The sequence below is a fragment of the Felis catus genome, chromosome E1 (genome assembly GCF_018350175.1).
Source record: "Felis catus isolate Fca126 chromosome E1, F.catus_Fca126_mat1.0, whole genome shotgun sequence".
NCBI lineage: Eukaryota > Metazoa > Chordata > Mammalia > Carnivora > Felidae > Felis > Felis catus.
In genome coordinates this window covers 23,341,907-23,355,757 of record NC_058381.1, presented here as the reverse complement: position 1 = coordinate 23,355,757, position 13,851 = coordinate 23,341,907, and the positions used below count along the sequence as shown (strand labels likewise).

Below are 13,851 nucleotides of genomic sequence, written 5' to 3'. Positions count from 1 at the left end.
AGCACTATCAACAATAGCCAAAGTACAGAAAGAGCCCAAATGACCATCAATGGATGAATGGATAAAGAAGATGTGGTACACACATACACACACACACACACACAATGGAGTATTACTCGGCAATCAAAAAGAATGAAATCTTGCCATTTGCAACTCCGTGGATGAAACTAGAGGGTATTATGCTAAGCGAAATTAGTCAGTAAGAGAAAGACAGACACCATATGACTTTACCATATGTGGAATTTGAGATACAAAACAGATGAACATAAGGGAAGAAAAGCAAAAATAATATAAAAACAGGGAGGGGGACAAAAATAGCATAAGAGACTCTTAAATACAAAGAACAAACTCAGGGTTGATGGAGGGGTTGTGGGTGGGGGGATGGGCTAAATGGGTAAGGGGCACTAAAGAGGACACTTATTGGGATGAACACTGGGTGTTGTTATACATAGGGGATGAATTACTGGAATCATTATTGCACTGTATGCTAACTTGGATGTAAATTAAAAAGTAAATAAATAAATAGGGGCGCCTGGGTGGCTCAGTCGGTTAAGCATATGACTTCAGCTCAGGCCATGATCTCACTGTTCATGAGTTTGAGTCCCCTGTCAGGCTCTGTGCTGACACCTCAGAGCCTGGAGCCTGCTTCAGATTCTTTGTCTCCTTCTTTGTCTGCCCCTCCCCCACTTGCGCGCGCTCTCTCTTTCTCTCTCTCAAAAATGAACATTTAAATAAATAAATAAATAAATAAATAAATAAATAAATAAAAGAGAGTGTTGAATGAGGTCATGTCTTTAGACATTTTAGCCCAATTAAGCATTCAGTAATTGCTCATTCTTACTGTGTTTGGAAACTAGTTTGTCCCTATTCATAATACCAGGCAATATCCTTCACCCCAAATCAAAGTAAAATGCAAAGAAATCTTCTACATTTTTAAAGAAATTTTATTTTGAAAACACATGGAAACAGCTGCATTATCCATATGTCTACAATACCAGAGAAAGAGTGATGGTGGACCATCCCCATAGGGGACAAGTATCCTTTGGCAAAACAAATAATAGAAACGACTCCAAATACAATAATACAGCACATGATAAGATTAAATTAAGAGAAGGAATGGACTACTGAGAAGAGCATGAGCGTGGAGAAGATGTGTCTCACTGAGAAACGTCCGACTCAGGTGACCTTCCCTGGATACCTCTTGCACCTGGACTGGAGCGCTCAGTTCAGTTCCAGGTCATCCATGTATTCCTGGACCCAGGAGTCACTGGGGTTAGCACAGACTTGTCTGCCCCTTTTGGTTTGGAATCTATGGAACAAAGAATGGACAGATTAGAATCCCATGGGACCTTGCCTGTAGTAGACAACTTCCTTTGCTTGACCATGGTTCATGTTGGACAGCTCTAATAGATGGGAAACCCTTCCTAGAGTGGTGCTAGAACTAGACTCCTTTTACTTCTACTCTGGATTTAGCTCCATTTTCTGGGTTGCCCAGATTAGGAACAAATGAGTTTTGCAATTAATATGGATACATCTCCCCATTCATTCTCTATTGCCCTTAACGGGACTTTTCCACATGTTTTTCTAAGCATGGTTTAAAAAATCAGCCCACATTTCCTGCCATCTTTTTTACTTTTCCTAGTTTCCTGGCCTTCCTCCTCCAGAAACTCCCTTCCTCTCCCTTGGCTCCCACCTAGCCCCCTCCACAACTCAACAGGTGACTTCATGACTTGATCCTCACTGACTTCTGGGAGAGCTTCATTCAGCCCCGAGAACTGCCTCCTCCCCCAACAAGCTCCCTTTCTAATCCTGCCTTCACCCTTGCTTCTCAGAGCAGCCCCAGGGTTGATACTCACACCACAGCTGGCTGGGAGCAGAGGCTGCTGGTCTCAAAGTAATCCACTACAAAGTTTCGAGGGAGCTTCCGCAGGGCGTAAGAGAAGCAGCAGGCGGTGGGAGGGTCTGAGCCCACTGGAAAGAAAGGCAGGGGTAAGATCGAAGTTCTACAAGGACCTGTTAATTTTGGCTTCTAATCATAGATATTCGGTGGCCATCTCTGTAGAGCTACCAGATCCCAAAATATGGTACCTTGTATCCAATCCCACCCACCGTAAGTAGGAGTCTTATTCTAAATAGAAGATTGTAAGAGAATGTCATGAAAGAATTCTAGAAGATTGGAGCTGGATTGAGTCTTGGGGCATGTGTATAACTTCCTTCATTTTACAGATGGGGAAACCGAGGCACAGAAAGAGACAGGAACTTACTTAAATTAGTCTACTGGTTACCATTTCTTAAGAAAACAGGAAATTGACTATTACTGACTGTTTACTAGATTCTACATTTAATAGCAGGCTACTTGGAAACCTTCCCAGCTCCCTTTTGTCCAATCTCTAGATGCCACTGTTAGATCAGCCCTAACTAGAAAAGTCAGCACTACCTACATCATGACTCTAGAAGTAATGGCTGGAAGAGTAGACTTACTTGGTGCTGAGAGCGTCGGGGAGCAGAAGGCAGCCACTAGCACAAGGAGAGAAAGGACAGTCACACAGAGTTTCATGGTCTTGGCAGAGGAGAGGCTTTCCTGGAGCTGAGACTGCAGAGCCCAGAAGCTTCAGAACCCAACTGTGCTCTGTGCTGATACTGAGTTGGGAACCCCTCTTTATAGGAACTCTGAGGCCTGGGACAGAGTGGTAGGCACAGGCAGGCAATGGAATTTCCAGGGTAGAGATGATGTCATGGTGCCAATAAGGAAACTGAAGCTAGCTGAGAGTGAGGAGCTCTTCACAACTTCTCTTCCCCAGTGTTATGTTATCACGGAGGAGTGGGGGGAGGAAGGGAGAAGAAGTGGGCTGTACCATAGAGGGAAGTGGTACACCAAAGACAGCAATCAAGACTGTGGAGAGAATTGCAAACCCAAGAGGAAGGATGAAACATTCACACCTACCAGAAGAGGCTTGTAGATGAGAACCATGCTGCTCTTGGTGGTTGGCACCTTCAGAAACTGGAGGCTTCATGGCAGTCTTTCCAGGGCTTCTGCAAGCCTGGCCTTAAGAACGAAAGGGCAGCCAGGACTCCATGTACTATTCCTGGGCCTCCTTCTGCTGAGCTGAGTGACTTTAGTGTCCCGTATGTTTCCCTGAGCATAAATAAAGAGTCCAGCATTGAGTGCGCAGAAGGACCCAGCAGGGCAACTCAGAAACATTTATAGGTTCTACTTTTTGGAGATTTACTATGGGCCAGGCACTGGCCAAGCTGTCACATACACATGACACTAACCCTACAATAACCCTGAGCAGGAATGTAATTATTCACCTGGGGCAATGAGGATCACAGAGCAGAATTCACTATCTCCAGGCTTCATAGCTGTTAAGTGGCAGTACCAAGATGTGAACTGTGATTCATCTGATTCTAAAATCCATTTTATTTCCACTGTTTTGCCTCCAGGACAAATATAAAATGTGACCACAATGAGAGAAAATGTTGATCACTAGGGGCCATGCCACACACAAAGACCCATCTTATTAGGCTGAAATCAGAAAAGGGGTTTGGGTCAGTCTGTCCTAGAACAAGAAGGAAACAGAAAAGAAATAAAGATTTCGGTATGTTTGCTTGGACTGACAATAGAAAAGGAAAAAAGTTCAGGAAGAATCAAGTTTGGAAGACCCAGATAAAGAATGTTCCTCTAGTGTAAAAATGAGATTGGATATACCTAGCAATGAGCTTATCCATGTTAAGGATAAAATGTGTAATGTAAGCAGATGGGTGTTCCCCAAGCATCCATAGGGAATTTCTTGCATCCATGTAAATCCTTGCCTTGTTGGGAAGCTGCTGTTGACCTGCAGGTGACCACCTGAAGTTTACAAAGACCAGGAACACAGTAATGCATTGAGTGAGATAAGTAGGGACAATTAGGGTGGTTGAATCAAGATCTTTATCCATGGTCAGCTCAACCATGCTGACCCATCTGCTCACCCCCAGCCCCACCTGGCTACCTGCCTCTGCCCTGAGAAAGAAGAATGAAGAGTAAAAGGAGAGAGCCAGGTCTCCTGCATGTTGTAGAAGTGTGGGATAGGAGGGGTCAGAGCAACATCTTGGAGTACTTCAGAGTCACTAAATAAAGTACAATGTCACCCTGCCTCATCACCCCACCACCACCACCACCTACACACACACAAACTGTACTTCTCTCTTCCATCCCTTCTGTCCTCTTCCTAGTGCAAATCTTTCTTCAAATGTTCTGATCTCCATCAAGACCTCCATCCCCAACTCTAAGGTTCTGTGATCCCCACATATGCTAGTATCTCTCGTGATCTCTCCTTGTTGATGGAGTTTTATGTCCATGCATCAAGCACCTTTCTTTAAGGGAAGGAGGATGTGCCTTATGTTCCCCAGAAACTAAAGATTTTGTTACTCCTGGAATTTCCATTCAACTAAATTGACTAGTCATCTGCTATGTGTCAGGGCAGACAGAGCTGAATGAATCCCTAGATCTTCCCTCAAAGAGTTCTTAGTCTAGTGATGATGTTGACAGTGACAGAAATAACTATGCCATGAGATGAAATAAGCTAAGTGTCACATCAGAGGTAGAAACAAAATGTCAGAGAGTCCAAAGGATGGATAAGGCCATCCCTTGGCTGTAAATGAATGGTTTCCAATCAAATCTAAACCCCACTGTGCACTGGGGCACCCGGGTGACTCAGTTGTTAAGAGTCCAACTTTGGCTCAGGTCACAATCTCAAGGTTTGTGGGTTCGAGCCCACATCAGGCTCACTGCTGTCAGCCTGTCAGTGCAGAGCCAGAACCTGCTTCAGATTCTGTGTCTCCCTCTGGCTCTGCCCTCCACTACGCATGCTCTGTCTCTCTCTGTCTCTCAGAATTAAATAAACATCAGAAAAATTTTAAACCCCACTGTGCACTAAGAAGGAGCCCTTGACATGGAGTCCTCTGTCTAAATGAGTGGGGCGTACTGATCTTCAAGCTGTGGAAGGATTATGAAGGTGTCTTCTCTGGAACAGCAGGAGAATGGTAATAGATAAGGAGGGGTAATTAGTCTGCATTGAGCCACACAATGAATTTGACTGTTGACTTTTGCTTCTTAGCCTTGGTTTGATATTTGGCTCCTGAAAGTAAAATGTTTTGTTCATGAAGGTCTCAACAATAATGCTGTGTTCATACCCAGTGAAATTCCACACCAAAAGTACAAAGGCTTGTGTCAATATGTTTAGCTGAATCAATGGCCTCTGGGGCTTATACATTGAGGCTATTTCTAAGTAATAGTCAATAGGGAATAAGAACAAATCTCTCTTGAATACACAACAAAGAAAAGTGCTCATCTTCTTTCGATAACCTTTCCTGACCTCTCTTGCAACTGAATCCCGTATTTCCTTCAGTGTTCCTTCAGAACTACCTCCATCATGTCACCTATAACATATCTAATTTGGTTATCTGTCTCACTAAAAAGGGAGCTCCTTGATGCAGAAACCATGTTATGCTTATCTCTGTGTACACAGTAGGTGTTCAATAAACACTTGCTTAATAAGTGTTCAGAGGCAGCCCAAACTACCAGTTTTAGTGGGAGGGGATGTGACAAGTAACATGGACTCAGCATGTGAACTGCATTTAGCTAAATGAAGTAAGAAGGAACTGGGAATTCTGAAAAACTGTATCCAAAATGTGATTCCCCATTCTTGATGGGGTGTAATTCTCTTCTTTCTTCTGTGCTCAACCCTCATACGCAGTAGTTTTACCATAAAGGATACTACTCTAGGACTCAACTCTTTCCAACTCAGGGTTGTGAGAAGGGGCAGCAGGAGTTAACCATGGTTCCAGGAGCTCCATATACATTCTGTGGGCTACCCCCTTGCTCCTAAATGGGGAAGCCCTACACTTCCTCTCACTCATGGTAACCTAGTGGTTTCTCCTTCTATACCCTTGAGTGGCACTGTGCTAATAATTCCATTTGGGGCACTTTCACATCTGTTTTATCATTTTGTCCTCCCAGCCTCCCCAGGCCACAAGCAAGACCACTAGCCACAGTAGTAATATGACTTTGCAAAGGTCCTGATGCTTTTGATTTTCCCCAGCATTTCCACATCCATGGTTTTATTTGATCCCAGTCTGTTTTCTCATTGTACAGATTAGGAATACAAACCCAGAAAAATTAAAAGATTTAATCAAGGTCATACAGGATGTGTGTCAAGATCCAAAGTTTTCCAATTCTTGATCCAGAGATAACCAAACTTCCTTTGCAGGTGTGACCCTCTGAGATCACACTTGTAGGAAGTCTCGGAAGGTACCAGACTCTCAGAAGAGATTACAAAGCTGCTGATGAGCAGGAAACAGAAGAAGTCAATCCCAACATTCTGTGCCCCTCTAGAAGGAAAGTACTGAGATGCATGAGCACTGGAGATACCATTGGGTGTCAGGGCCAAGAGCACAAGCCACGAGGATGTGGAATGTCTGAAACTCGAGAAGTTCTTGTGAGTGAATATTGAGACTGGAAAGCCAAGGTGAGCTGGATGGTCACTTTGCCAAGATAATAACCCAATATGGGTAAATCCTTCAGTATTGCCAATATGGTAGCCAAGTCACTTGGGGGAAATGGAGCAGAAACTGTATTGTAGATTGAAGAAACAAGTACAAAGTTATCCAGGGTGCAGGGTTCAGGATGGAATCTGTAGGACAGGAAGCTGGTTGAAGCAGTTCATCAAGGACAGTCACACTCCACACTATAACCCAGCAGCCTCACTCCTCTTAAAGAGGAAATGGGCCTTCATCACCCACCATAGCCTGCTCTTTGCTGTCAAGGGTGAAGGTCAGTGACTTTAGGGGATGTTAAATTCCTGAGAAAAAGTTAAAACCTCACCAGTGTCTGGAAAACTTTTAGTATTCCTTAGAAAGCATCTTTCTTCCTTCAAATAGTGCTTATATACCTGTTTCAAGCTCTTTCTAGTTTGGTCACAAAGAATATCCAACAAGAGAAGAAAATAATTCAATAAAACTGTATTGAATACCAACTATATTATGGACACTGTTTCAGGCATTGGGAATACATGCTTTGGACAGTGGCGGTAAAATGTCAAAAAAAGCAATTCCTGAGTTTTGTTTTGTTTTTAATTTAAATTGGTTTGCTCTTTTTTTAATAGGAAATATACATAGTCACTAAGAATATAAGAAGGCATAAATAAGAAAATTAAAAGTACCCAACATTCTGAACATGATTTTGTATTTTACTATTATTACTTAATATTCTTTCTTGAACTAATATATCTGATTTTTGTTACCCTATATCCTTTTTTTTTTTAGAAAGAGAGCTGCAGCAGGAGAGAGGGAGAGAGAGAGAGAGAGAGAGAGAGAGAGAGAGAGAGAGAGAGAATCTTAAGAAGGCCTCATGCCCAGAGTAGAGCCCAATGTGGGGCTTGATCCCATAACCCTGTGATCATGACCTGAGCTGAAATTAGGAGTCAGATGGTCAACCAAGGCCACCCAGGCACCCCACTTTTATTCTTCCATGTCATTAAAAACACAAAAGTTATTCAAAATTAGCATGCATGATATTTCATTGCACGTATATACCAAAATTTTATTAACATTTTTATAATTGACCATTCTGTTACTTAGGTCAGCCCACTCAGGTGGTTCTAACTTTTCTCTATTATAAATCTAGCTGAGATCTGAAGGATTATTACCCAGGCAAAGAGTGTAGGGCAGGGGTTCATCAGGCAAAGAACAAGAGACCTGTGCTTTTTTTTAATTATATTAAATAGATTAACTAAAATATTTCAAAGAATGATAATAGTAACTAACACATAACACTTACATGAGTCAGTCATATTCTAAGTCTTTCAGGGGTCCTCTGAAATAGATACTATTATTATCCCCTTTCATACATGAAGCACAGAGAGGTAAGTAACCTACAGAAGAACACACAGATAATACATGTCAGATTTAGAAATGATACCAAGGAGGTCTGCCTCCAGAGCATAAGGGAAATGTGCTTATTATAAATTTACCTTAAAAGCTTAAAAACCAAAGTTCTGTTATTATGATGTAAAATGTCTTTCAGTTTTACATTCTGCATGTCTATGAACAGTGGAATCCATGGGTTCCTCTTTTCCTTATCAAATCAAGGGATTTAATTAAATAGTGGCTTTCCTTATTTGCTGTAACTGTTAATCTCCACAGCTGTGATGGGATGTACCCATACTTACAGGATTTCACTCTGTCCTGTGACTTCCCAGGACAAGGTGACACCTCATTCATAGAAAGCAGAGGAGAGGCCTACACTTTTAAGGAATTGCATGCAGTTCAGAGGGTGGAGCCTAAGTTTTCAGGAAATCTGAAGGTGGCAAGAGACAGACCAAAGAGGAAGGCAGGGGTCAGGTCACAGAGGAGAAGCTTCTGTTTCATGCTGGAAATAATGCAGTGTATTTGAAGTACTTTCAACAGAGATAGATAGAGACGATTTGAGCTTTAGGAAAATCACTTCGGATGCCACATGATGGGACAGATTAAAGAGAGGCAAAACTGGAAGAGAAAACAGTTGACAGGACACTCTTGCAGCTGTCATGGCAAGAAATGATGAGGGCCTGACCTAAGACAGTGGCAGTAGGAACAGTGAGAAGCAGATATACTTCATTTCCAATATAAGAGTCAGTGATTGAACAGATGCAAATGAGGAGGAGGGAGGAGGCAAAGGTGATTCCCAGGTTTCCGGCTTGGAAGTTCAGGAGGTGAGGATACTTTTTACTGAGTGGACAATATAGAAGGGGGAGTAGAGGGATGGGGATGGATCGAATCCAATACCAAGAGGTATGCCTTGATCTACTGTACACACAAAATGGCCAGAAAAAAATGACAAGAAGATCTCAAGACTGCAAAGGGTCTGGCTGCAGAAACAAGGGGCTACATCAATGAGACATCTCTCTAGGATGCTAGAAGGGGTCCCCGGGGATATAGCTTCTGCCTACATGAAAGGTGGGGCCACACCTGAAAAAAGGGAGCCAAAACTGGGTCAAACAATTCATCCTTACCAGTGAACCCACCCATGGAGCCCCTGCTGCCGAAGAGAGCAAGCTGAGACTGATGCCCAGGGAAGCAGAGCCACAGAGCCAGAAACTGGAAGGAAACCAATGCAGCAGGGCCAGGGCATGGGAAGCAGTGAGGAGGTAAGCAGAACAGGACATGGCAGTGATGTTACAGAACATGAATTGTTCAGCCAGGATTCCCTGTACCTGTGGCTGGGAAGCTCTGCTGAACTGGGGTAGGGCCTCCAAGAGACTAGAATGAGCCAGAAATCTGGGACACAAGGTAAGCCCCTCCAGATTAAAGGATCCACCATGCTGACTGCTAGCTACTTTCTGTCCCCACCATCTCAGAAATTTTGGGTGTTCCACCAACGATCAATACCTCCACACCATGACCTTTCCGATTATTTCCTTCCTTTAGTATTTCAACCCCATAGTGGGACTTTGGACATAGCACACACTGTCAGTCAAATCATTCATTCACCAAATTATTCATTTATTCACCAAATATTTATTAAGCTCCAGTATGTGTCAGGCATTGTGGTTATCATTGGAGATACCTTGCTAAATAACAGTGAAATATAAAACTGACCAATTTCATCTGTGTGATCTCAGGAAAGTCATTTCACCTGGAGACATCAAATTACCCCCTAGGAAATTTCTAAGACCCTTTCAACAAATTCAACCATCCAAAGGCCCCCTTATATTATTTGTTCAACATATGCGTATTAAGCACATACTTTGTATACAAGTATATTATTTTCCAATCCAGTAAAGGCACATATGACGAATGGTTATTTTCTGATTTGGGGGTTGATATGGAAAATCTTACAAATATATCAACACTAAGAGAAAATTTTGTATTCAGTAAAGTACCTTTATTAAAAAGAACAAAAATATAAGGAATAGACAGATAATTCATGTTATAATTATCATGGGCTAACATTTGGTTTAAATTAACCAACAAGATGTGACACGAATTCAGTTTAAAATTAGCAGGACATGGTCTAAATGTTTGGAGAGAAAATTACATAAATAAGTATAATGCAATGGGGTGAGTGCTATAATTATAGAGGTGGATAGTAAGGCCCGTTATCAGGAAAGTGGTTGATTCAGCAGTTTCCATTTCCTTTTTCTGGCCCTCCCAACTCATAGAATCCAATGCTCAGAAACTGAATCACAAGTTTGAAGGGGGTTCCCCAAGAAGTGAATGAAGGAGTGCAATTCAGGGTTTCGACTGAGGACTGGGGTAGATGGGGTGGGGTGAGGCAGAGGCACTGTCTGTGGTCTAGAGTTTCCAATGAGACAAGTGATAGACTCCTTTTTTGGAATTGACAGTAACAAGTGAAGGCACTTAGAAGCTGAAGCCCCGGGGAAACCTGCCATTGTCCTTGATCTTGCCTTTGCCTTTCTCAGGACGAGCATTAGCAATAGTATCGATAGGATAAAAAGAGAGACCATGTGTTTTAAGAACAGGAACTTTACAGACACAGGAAGGACAGAATTCCTATGGTGTGATCTTGCTTTGCTTATATCCTCTTTCCCCCCTGTTCTAGTCCCTTTTGGGGGATTTCAAAGCCCTCCTGGTTTGACCCCAGTTTAGCTTCATTGTCCATATTTGCTCCACCACACAGCAGCTACACTGAACCACTCACTCTTCCCTCTGAACCAGCAAGCCCACACCTGTGACTGCACCAGCTGGCTTCTATTGCCACCTCATTCATATATGTTTAAATCCTGTGCACCTTTAAAGACCCAAGCAAAGTTCCATCTCTTCTGTGAAGCCTTCATAACGCCCTACTCCTGGCGCTCTCTCTCTCTCTCTCTCTAAAAAAAAATTATTTTAATTAAAAAAATAACAATATTTCTCATTACAAAATTTGAATTACGTTTATTAATTATATAATAATAAAATAATAAAAGATAGAAAAAATATAGAGATCTGGTTGAGAAAGTCGACCCTTTCACATGACTAACATTATGAATTGGAAAGAATAAGAAAGCTGTTTGAATTTGACATTATTTATGTAAATATCACACAGATTCCTTAAAATAGTTCAGAGATATGTAAATCAAGACTTCACTTTAACAAAGGCCATTGGACAGAAACTTTAGTGTATCAAAATTTTCTTTCAAATTAGACGATGGATAACAACTTACTTTCCAAATGGTGATGTTGTAAATGTTTTAAAACAAAATGTGTTCATAAATTGGTAGGCTGACCAGGAAGATAATACACTCTTTCTTTTAAAAAGAAATGAAAAAAAATTCCAGAAAAAGGGGAAAACAAAAAAAAATTAATCACCTATGGACCATAGACACAAATATAACTACTATTGATACTTTGGGGCATTTATTCTCAATCTTTTTATTTTTTCCATGCCTAGTGTTTACATATATAACATATATATATATATATATATATATAGTTAAAATATTTGTCATATACATGTGGATATACATATATATATATATATTTGCATAACTCTTCATCTTGTACAATTTTTCTGATGTTATATTTACGTTATTTCACTTCATTCAGCTTAAGGACTTAATAAGAAAACAATCTAGCGTTTACTTTATCATTCCCTAATAGAGGAAAATTTAGGTTTTCTTCTTTTAGAATCATAAATGATGCTTAGCCAGATATCTTTATGTTTCAAAATGCCTCCGTGTTTGGGTTTGTTTTTTTTTTTAGAACTCTTTCTAGAAATACATTTTCTAGGTTACGGGGTCTAAATTTTTTTAGGCTCCTGACATATTAACACCCACATCTAATATAGCTTTCTGATCCTCTTCTAGTGTTAACCCAGTGCCTCTAGTCACTCAGTGACTGATGACTTTGCAGGCGTTGGAGAAAGACCTCATGCTTCCTAGTTCCCTAGAGAGAATTCCTCAATTCAGTTCCCTGCATCCAAGAGAGGCAGGTGCCGCCCTCTGCCGCACCTTGCAGTTAGAGCAGCTGAGGAAGCACAGAAGTTTCAACTGTGTGGGAAAGATAGGGTTGGAGAGTTCACATATAGATCAGTTCTTATGGGAAGGGACCTGCTAAGAATAGCCTTGGGTCAACACACAGCCCTCTCCTCCTGCTCATGGTTGTTGGGGGGTGAGAGGAACCATTTCCTCACAAGAAACCAGAACAGGTCATGAGTTGCAGGCTGAAACTTATAGCTCAGAGAAGCTATTCTTGGATATCCTGAACCCCTGTGGTCTCCCGGGACCCTGACTTGTGCAACACTCAGCGTGACAACACCACTGTGCTTAAAAATTTCCCTCTCCACCCCCGGATTCCATTTCCCCTTTCAACAGGGCTGCCTATAAAGAACGGGGGAGATGGCTTCACCCTCCAGAAGGACGCAGGCAGCAGTGAGCACCCAGGTCCATCTCTGCAGACACACAAGCCACACCCCATCCTCTACTAAGCATCATGAAGGTCCCCGGGGCTGCCCTCGCCATCCTCCTCTGCACCATGGCTCTCTGCAGTCAGGTCTTCTCTGCACCATGTAAGTCTGTGTTGCTGCTGCAGCTGTCCCCATTCTCGGTCCTCACAGTGGGACCACATCTATTTCTGTCTTGTGACCTTAAAAGCCCCCAAGAGAAAATAGAGAACTTCTCAAAGGGCTACCAAACATCATGCCTTTCTCTTCAAGACTTTTATTTTCATCTTTATTAAAGGGGTCTTAGCTGTGGGGTAGGGGAGTTCCAGTTCCATTTTACAGATGGCAAAATAGGGACCTAGACAAATAAGTTTGCAAGAGGCGAGATCCAATCTGGTGACCTCCCAGGGTGGGGGTCATTCTTCCCTTCATTCACCCTAGGTCCCCCCGGAGTTCTGTCCCTTGGACGTCATATGAGAGATGTCCAAAGTTTCTCTTTAGCTGGGGGATAACTTCTTGAACCAGGCAAATTTTCTGGAGGGAGATGAGATAAGAGGGCAGTCTGTTTGGATGTCTGGATCACATCGAGAAACAGAGCCCACAACAAAGAGTCAAGGAGAAAGAAGGATACAGACAGAAACCAGGACAGAGGCAGGAGTATTTCTAGGCAAAGATGCCCAGTGCCTTCCAGTGACCCTGTCCCCCAGCCCACACCCTGAGCAAAGCTGTTTTCCTCCGATCTCAAGGGATCCAATCTCAGATCTCACTTTTCCTTCGGAACCGTGATCCAGGCTTGTTCTCTCTCTTCCCCCACAGTTGGTGCTGACACCCCAACTGCCTGCTGCTTCTCCTATGTCTCCAAGCAGATTCCACGCAAGTTCATAGCTGACTATTTTGAGACCAGCAGCCAATGCTCCAAGCCAGGGGTTATGTAAGTGCCAGTCCTCCTGCCCACCTCTGGGGGGAAAGGGAGGGTCTGGAGTAGGGGCAGCACCCAAGGGCATAGACTGGCCAGAGGTGCCATCCTGGAATGGCTCAGCCCTCTGCAGCCAATAAGTATGTAGGACCCAGGTCTCAGAAGTGTGACTTGACCCAGCCAGGGGCTTGCAAAGTCAGGGAGGGTTGACCCAGCCCAGAAGGAAGGGAGGGAAAAAGGAGGTGGTCATTGGAATCCCCTGGGGGTGGGGTTGCTGAGTCAGTGAGAGCAGATTTCTGGACTAAGATAGGCAGAGGGTTCCTGAGAAAGTGGTCATGCCCTGAGCTGCCCAGGACAGAGAGTGGGATGAGGGACCACACTGGGCCCAAGATTCTCCTGCTGGACCCCTCAGTATATAATCCTTCTACCCCCCCTCCACAGCTTTCAAACCAGAAGAGGCCGGCAGGTCTGTGCTGACCCCAGTGAAGCCTGGGTCCAGGAATATGTGACTGACTTGGAGCTGAGTGCCTGA

At 42.9% G+C, this 13,851-nt stretch overlaps 2 protein-coding genes across 2 annotated transcripts; one reads left to right on the top strand and one right to left on the bottom strand.

Moving 5' to 3' along the window:
* Positions 1-1,221: 1,221 nt before the first annotated feature.
* Positions 1,222-2,557, bottom strand: LOC100302541 (chemokine (C-C motif) ligand 4-like). The gene is made up of 3 exons (NM_001163658.1): positions 2,482-2,557; positions 1,857-1,971; positions 1,222-1,309 (listed from the first exon to the last, which is right to left on the bottom strand). The coding sequence occupies exons 1-3, from the start codon at positions 2,555-2,557 to the stop codon at positions 1,222-1,224; spliced, it is 279 nt and encodes a 92-aa protein (NP_001157130.1).
* A 9,896-nt stretch (positions 2,558-12,453) lies between these two features.
* Positions 12,454-13,851, top strand: LOC100302540 (chemokine (C-C motif) ligand 3-like). Its single transcript, NM_001163657.1, has 3 exons — positions 12,454-12,529; positions 13,220-13,334; positions 13,761-13,851. The coding sequence occupies exons 1-3, from the start codon at positions 12,454-12,456 to the stop codon at positions 13,849-13,851; spliced, it is 282 nt and encodes a 93-aa protein (NP_001157129.1).